The 8382-nt window shown below is 38.9% G+C and overlaps 1 protein-coding gene across 1 annotated transcript in view; it reads left to right on the top strand.

Annotated features, from left to right (window-relative positions):
- Window positions 1–6221: 6221 nt before the first annotated feature.
- Window positions 6222–8382, top strand: part of DLGAP1 (DLG associated protein 1) — a gene marked incomplete at both ends in the record, with an annotated part of 134530 nt that continues 132369 nt past the window's right edge. Inside the window, one exon of the mRNA XM_084208379.1 lies at window positions 6222–7175. Coding sequence (XP_084064505.1) covers window positions 6222–7175 — 954 coding nt within the window. The remainder of the gene's footprint in view (window positions 7176–8382) is intronic.

The following is an 8382-nucleotide window of genomic DNA, read 5'->3' as shown; positions in this document are numbered from 1 at the left end:
AAGCAGATCAGAATGTTTTAAAAGTTGACTCTTAGTTTGTGTACAAATCAGGAGAGTGGAAGAGCAGACAGTCACAGTTTAGTACTTCTTTTTGTAGAGCCAAGATCTTTCCATGCAATCCTGCCAGCCACACTCCTGAGAGGATTGAAAAAATCTGTCTCTCTGTGTCAAAATTTTGCTGATATATTATGTTAGAATCTTGCAGACTTTGTAGTGTATTCAGATATGACTCAGAGGTTAATTATGTGTTAGGTTACCTTAGTGACTACAGATTTTATGACACTCCAAGTGGCGAATCAACTTGCTTTTAGCCACAGAGATGAAGAAAGTAAAGCCAAGCCCAAAACTTTTAGGCACATACTGTTCTGGTACTGACCAGCACAGTTGCTCACCAAAAGCACATGGATGGAAACAGTAGTCAAATTTAAATATGATACCTGATACCTCAAACATATGCAAACTAAAAATTGCTGGACACAGACAGAAAAAACCCCACCAATTTTTATGGTGCCATTGGTGGGATGCCTGTCTTATTGGTTTTTGTATGATAGGCATACCATTGACAAGGGCCTCCTCAAGATCAGCTAAAGCTTAATTATGGGGATTTTTTTTCCCCAGTTACTCCCACTTATTGATCTCCCCGTGCACTTGGAATGGGTTGACTGGCCAATATATTTCTCTTTATGACTCCCTGTCCACTGTTCAAGATTAAATTATACTGTAAATATCACTTGCCTGGTGTGATTGCTGACACAGAAGAAAAAATTAGATGTTCTCTTGAGAGTTTTACCCAAGGCACTGAATTGTTCATATTACATGCCAAAATGTATTAGGGAGATAATTTGAGACCTCATTTTCTTTTGAACACCTTTAATAAAATATGTGGATAGATGAATTTTAGAATATGTATCCTTTTATTGATGTCTAGATTTTCATTAAGGTGATGCAATGTAACAAAAAGGCCCCACATAATGGCTGCAAAATATCAAGACCTTTTCAAAAAAGCAATGTTCTGCATGAGGAGCATGTGGAAGTTTCTTACCATAATCATATTTCCATTTGTTTGTAAATTTTGATAACTGGGGAAAGGAATTGCACTGAGAACATTCCATAGTGTGGGATTAAATAAATGAGCAAATTCTGAGAATCTTGGAAGTTTAGTATGGAAATCAGAACTTATCTTTGTTTTCCACAAAGCATAAAATGAGAGCACAACTATAAACAGTACTGTGAAGAAGCATCATTGGTTCAATTTGTGCAAATGATTAAATGCCCTCCTCACTCAGAGCTGAACATACACATAAACACATTATGTGTTTACGTTGCCTTCCATCTCTGTCCCAGTGCTTCAATTTCTGGACCTGGGAGACATCTGAAGATTCAGAGGTGTTATCTGACTCTTGGAATGGTATCTTAGAAGAACTACACTCACCAAACAATAAAAAAATCAATGTCCCTCACTCCTTGGCCTCTGAACAGACAAAGATATTAGACCCAAGGTGCTGTGTCCCTGATTATGCCTAATTAGGGTGTCTCTGTTGGTGACTTCTCTGTGAGAGAAAAGACTTCCCCATGGTTGAGGAGGATTGGGTTAGAGACCATGGAGTCAAACTTGACATCCAGAAGTCTGTGGGCCCTGATGGGATGTGATGCACCCATGAGCATTGAAGGAACCGGTGGACATCATTGTTAGACCACTCTCAATCATCTTAGAAAGGTCATGGCAGTGAGGAGAGGTACCTGAGGACTGGAGGACAGCAAATGTTATTCCTGCCTTCAAAAAGGGACAAGAAGGAGGACCCAGGCAAGCACAGATCCATCATCCTGTGGGGTGTTAACCCTAGCAGGATGTCTGGTGCACACCAGAGTTGTTCTATCACTCCCCTCCATGACTGGACTGGGGAGAGAAAAACAAAAGTCTCATGAGTTAAGGGCAGGGTGAGTTCACAAACCAATTACCATCATGGGTAACAGTGGAAACAGATTCAGCTTGGGGAAACTAATTGAATTTGTTGCCAGTCAAAATCAGAACAGGATAATGAGAACTAAAACACCATCCTCCCACCCCTCCCTCCTTCCTGGGCTCTACCTCTTCCCCCTAGAAAATCTTTTCTAAGGCAAAAGGTTGAACATATTTCTAAGGGAAAGAATACATTTCTCAAAGATGTGTTTTATGAGTAAATTTGGAGCACATGAGTAGACAATATAGCTAAGTGAAATTTGTAAAAAATAAGGTGATTTCTGCATTCAGGTTTTGTTATTTTGCATTCATTTTCATTTTAATTAAATAGGATTTAAATAGACATTTTTCTAGCCACTAGGTTATTCCAGGAAATTGTTATGCATTAGGGACACCACATTAGGGACAAGGATGAATATATTTGTATTGTTCTTACCAAGGGCATCCTCAAGAAAACAAAAGCAAATCTAACATGAATGTTGAAAGTAGTAAAAATTCTTCATCCTTACAGTGCTGTATCTCTTTAACATCTCCTTTATTCCTATGCCAAGTAGTTTTGGTCTGCTGTCTATAGAATTGCTATTTGCACTGTTTATTAATGTGTTCATCAATTGTCTTGCCCTATTTCATGAATAACTAAATGTTCCTGTTTTGGCCAAAAAATACCAATAAAATAAAAGACTTAATTAGTTTCCTCTCAGCTACTCATGGCATGAACAGATAGCCCTGTCTCCAGCTGCTAATTGCACTAAACATTGGTGTATAAGTTCAAGCAACATGATTATGGACTATGATACATATTCTTTGAAAAATACTTTGAAATCAGAGACTGTAGGATATACATTTTTTCTAGACATATATTAACATATTAAAACGGGGTTGAGGTGTGAGAGGGATTTAGGCTTTGTGTTTGGAGTGAATTTGTGCAGAAGAATTGTCCACTTAATTTTTAAGAAAAGTAACACTTCTTTCTTCGGTGCTGAGCATAGTGTACTTATTCTTTCCTTCCTGGAAGGTGCAGTATGGTACATAGTTGGGTTTTTTTCCTAATTCATTGCACTTTCAATGCTGTGGCAGCAGTAATACAGTTAAGGTAAAATGAAGCTATGTTCTAGTAAATGCTTATGTGGGACTTTTTTATCACAATTTTCATGATAAAATAAATGTTTCAATGTTGTTTCACCAGAAAAAAAACCCTGTCTTAATGCATCCAGCAGTCTAGGAGTTGGGAATAAATTACCACCATTCCTTTTTTTTTCCACAGGTTAGTTTTTCCTGTTTGGTTTTAGCTTTATTTTTCTATCACTCTCTGGGTTTTGCTTCTTTGTTTGTTTCTTCTTTTTTTCCTCCTCTTTTAAATCTGATTTTTCATAACTCTATGATCTTTTGCTTTCACAAACATTTTCTCTGTTATTCTCCTTATCTGTTCATCTCATTCCTTTTGGGCAGATCATCCTATCTATCTTCTGCTTTTTTCTCCAGTACTTCCTCATAAAAGATCCATTGACAGCTCAGACTCAAAATACATGCATTTTTTCTCCTAAACATTTCCATCCTACTTGCCAACCAAGCTCATATAGCAGTGCTTAGCCAATCTTCCTCCACAATTTTTTTGAAAGCCTGTATTTTTCTTTCTATACAGACAAATGTCACTTTTCATAAGCTTTTTCACTTTTTACCACTTTTTGCACATCCTCCTTAGCATCCATATTGCCAGTCCATCCAAAACACAGCTGGTAACATGACTGTTCTCATTGGTCAAACCATATCTCCATCTTTTAAGCTTGTTTTCAGTTTCAAGGTTTTCCACAATATTCTGTCCCAGTCTATAAACCAGATCAAGAGTTTCCTGATCCCAACCATTTTCTGTACCAGTATATTAAGGCTACACTTTCTTGATAATTTCATTACATGTCCTGTGCCTGTCATGATTTCACTATGCTGTAAATTATTGGTCCTTTTGGTTCTTTGCCTACATATACAGTATATGACAATTTCATAGCCATTCAGGTAGGGAAAAAATGAAAATAAATTGCTGTTTTAGGGCATGTCCCAGTTAGTTGTACTCTTTCATATCTTTCTCCTATCTTTGAGGCAAGGTTTAATTTTTTTTTATCTTATATGGCACACTAGTCTATTTTTAGCCTTAAGAGAATTTATCCATCATCATAAGGACTGTTGCATGATTGCAGATGGGTTTATGGATTGAAGTAAAAAAAAAAAAAAACTGGCTGAAGTTTTGTTTTCATAAGACTTGATGTGTTAAAGTTATATATAGTTAACAAAGACTGGGCTATTTTTTATTTGGTCTCTATATCTTTTAGAAGTACTCTGCTTGATGGGGTATCTTTGTTCAAGTCACATTTTCAATTACCTAACTAATTAATCTACTACTACATCCCTTTGGATTTTTCTTGATTACACAGACCACTAGATCATATTTTTAAAACTATGGTAGGGATGTAAAATTCTCTTTAGAAGTACTAAGGATTGTCACTACAGTATAATTGACAAGTACAGCTCCCTGAATATATCATTTTCATGCTTTTAAAGGTGCCTTTAGCCATTCTCCTCTTTAGGAAAATCAGTCAGCTTATCCATTTGGAATATTTCTAGAGCCTTTTGTGGTATTTTGAAAACTTTTTTTTTAATTCAAGGTCTCCTGAGAAGGAACATTTTCTGCATTGCAGGGATCCCGTGAGGGGGAATAAAATGCAGGACATCCAGATTAGCTTTGAAGCATACTGAAAAAAACCTCCTCTTTGGCTTGCTGCAAATTTGGAAGAAAATATAAAATAATTTCTGATGAAGTGTGGAGCATGCTTTTCTAGACTGACATTAACTTAATGCTATTTTAGAAAACTTCATTGTTACCAATTTGCCAGTGGGTACAATGTCTACAACCTGTTAAAACATGAACTTTAGCTGAGAGTGCTGGAGGAGCATAGTGGAAACCTGTTTACTATGCATGTTTGTCCTTACCTCAAGATCTCAAGAGCTACATTTCCAAAACTATTTATGTGACTAGCCATGCCAGAAAGGAGTGAAGTAGCTGAGTGACTCCCATTTCAGTGCAGTATAAGAAAGCATCCTCTAAGGAGTCCTCTGCCCTTCAGCTCCTCAGACGGCACCATGAGACTGCTTTGCCACACCTGAAACCTCATAATTTACACATTAGTACCTCATAGGTTGCATCCAGACTTTTGCTAGAGTTGAGGGCTGAAATGAGGGCATCTGGCCTCAAACAGAGGGGTTATTAAATCGCTTGGGATGAAGATTGCCATTTTCAATTTGTTGTAATCCATATTCTACAGCATTATGAGTCACTTCAGGGACAAATAACTGCAATCAAGAATTAAGTGTATTGTTATTAACTGTTATTTCTGTGTGCAAGGTTTGGCTATCCCAGTTATTTTAATGGTAGGAGTATGTACGGATATATAAACACTGTGTAGAATAATGAAAAATTATTAAGAAATAAATCAAGCCATGCATTAGCAGAATAAGATGGGGTTTTTTTAGTGAGTAGGAGCCAGAAAATAGTAAATACAAACACCACAGATATATAGGATGTTAAATAGTCGGTTTGGCTTTGTTTTGACAGTTAGTGTAATTTATTGTTATTTTATTCTTAATTTGAAAAGAACTTACAGAAATAATATTTTGCTGTTGCCTTGAGATGATTACAGTCCAGGCAGATGACATGGAGATTGAGTAAATATATTCATTGAAGTTAGAGAAAGATTTCCCATTAATTGCACCGTGCTTTGTGTTTGGGCCAAAGAAGCCCAGAAAGTGTGCTATTAAAGAAAAGATCTTTTTTAATGTGTCCATTTGGACTTGAGAACATGCAGATGGGCAGTTAAGGCATCCTGGGAGGTCCCCGTCCATGAATGTTTTCAGGACTGAGGTTGGAGAGTAGAGGTGGCAATACCTATCTTGCTTTTCATATTGGAAACATTGCCTCGTGTCTGTTTGCAGCTAATGGAACAAGATAATTTTTCTTGTGTACTGCTTAGGTATCCTAATCACCATGCTGGATGTGGGAAAGATTAAAGGATAAAAAGAGTCTGAGAATGTTCATTTCGGTTACCTTTGCAATAGGAAACAAAGAACCTTTAGTGTGCGCATGCTGTTTATTCTCTCAGCTCGAATATCTCATGTGTTCTGTTGTATTTCTTTCTTTCAGGCCTTTCTCTGAGCTCTGCCTGTCGCCCAGCCATACGTATTAGATGACTTTGGGACTCGTTTTCCACCAGCGATGAAGGGATTATCCGGCAGCCGCAGTCACCATCACGGGGTTGCCTGTGACCCTGCGTGTGACAGCCTGCCGCACCACCAGGACAGGAAGCCATATTTGTTAAACCCGGTGGACCCCCACCCCGCAGACCACCCCTACTACACTCAAAGGAACTCTTTCCAGGCCGAGTGCATGGTGCCCTACAATGATCAGATTGCCAGCAGCACGTTTCCCCGGAGGCATTACAGCTCCCACCACGAACTCAAGGACGAGTGTGCTCTGGTTCCCCACGGAACTGCCAACAAGACCAACCGCATTCCTGCCAACCTCTTGGACCAGTTTGAGCGGCAGCTGCCCCTGAATCGGGATGGCTACCACACTCTGCAGTACAAGCGAACTGCCATGGAGCACCGCAGCGACAGCCCGGGCAGGATCCGGCACCTGGTTCACTCGGTCCAAAAGCTCTTCACCAAGTCCCACTCCCTGGAAGGACCGTCCAAGGGGAGCGTCAATGGGGGGAAGGCAAGCCCGGAGGAGTCACAGACGATGAGGTATGGGAAGCGCAGCAAGAGTAAGGAAAGGCGATCGGAAGGTAAGCCCAGATCCAATGCATCAGGATGGTGGAGTTCAGATGACAACTTGGACAATGATGTTTGCATTTATCATGGTCCCAGTGGGGTCATGACCATGGGAAGATGCCCTGATCGCTCTTCTTCCCAATACTTTATGGAAGCCTATAACACTATTAGCGAGCATACTGTGAAGTCCTCCAGAAGCAATAATGATGTCAAATGCTCTACCTGTGCAAACCTGCCTGTGAATTTGGACTCCCAGTTAATGAAGAAAAGCTCTTGGTCCTCTACATTAACCGTGAGCAGAGCCCGTGAAGTTTACCAGAAAGCGTCAGTTAACATGGACCAGACAGTGGTGAAGGCAGAGACGTGTCAGCAGGAACGGTCATGTCAGTACCTCCAGGTACAGTGTGGAGAACTGGTTGCTGTTAACTGTGCTCTGCCTTGTCTCAGGTGTTTGTGGGGGATGGAGGTTTGCTCTGATGTCTCAACTTTCCCCAGAGGTCACTGATCACCAAACAAGGGGTTCTACTACTAAAATTAAAAAATATATCATCTTTTTTGGGTTTTTTTTTTTGGTCCGGAATTCAGTATTTCAAAATAACGGTTCATGTTAGAACAGGACTTTATTTTTTTCATGTGGGAAAAATAAGACCTTTCTGTGTACCTTTTGAATTTATAAGGCTGTCACAGTAGGGGTATGGGGAATTTGATGTTTTAGTGCTTTCATTTAGCGTTGCAATGTCAATTAACTGAATGTTACCAGGATACAAATTCTTTGATTTCTGTAATTTCAATTTTGCTTTCATTTAGTGCTCATTTTTTAAGAAAGCTTTTGAGACCCTTTTGAGAAACTATGGGGTACCTTAATACTTTCTCCAGCAGGAAAACAACCTACTTTTCTTTTTGCCATAGAATATAAATTCCCTTAAAACAGTTATTGTAATGTGTCCAGATTTGTTTATCAGGCAATTCCTCTTTTTTATGGCTCTGAGTCAAAAATAAAAAAATCAAAAGGTTGAAATTATTGCTTGTTCTGATTATACATTTTAGGAGTACATCACCTACTCCCTCACAAGCTGTTTGCAGTTAATACAGCGTCACTATTTTTCACCAGTATTGTATCTTTAAATGTCAAGAATCAGATGTCTCCTCTTGGAGCTATCATACTGCCGGTGAATGTTTGTGGCAGGAACATGGATCAGAAAATATTAAAACTGTTTCATTCTTAGGAGAGCTGTGGATAGCTTTTATGCACTTTAAAAGAAGCACTTATGGCACATCTAAGTGTATGTGTAAGATGGAACAACGTTGCACAGAGAAGAGAGAAGACCATGAGGAGAAAAGAGGTTTGCTAAGATGATTCGGTTTCATTTTAATGTAGTGGGACTCTTTTCTATTTGTATAGAACTGTAGCAGGTTCTCTCATATGGGTGCTTTAATGAGACAGTCAGCTTCCACATTCTGTTGTTTAAGTCAGTATGCAGAGAAAGCGTAGGACTGAGGCATCAGCATTTAAAAATTAAATCTTAAAGTGTTTTATGGAGTGTCATGCAAAATAATTTTTATTACCAGCCTCTGGGATGCTAAGTCTTAAATGTAAAGGAATG

The sequence above is a fragment of the Fringilla coelebs genome, assembly GCF_963513975.1.
Source record: "Fringilla coelebs genome assembly, chromosome: 1".
NCBI classification, from domain to species: domain Eukaryota; kingdom Metazoa; phylum Chordata; class Aves; order Passeriformes; family Fringillidae; genus Fringilla; species Fringilla coelebs.
The sequence above is the reverse complement of the archived record's forward strand: the minus strand, read 5'-3'. Positions and strand labels throughout refer to the sequence as shown.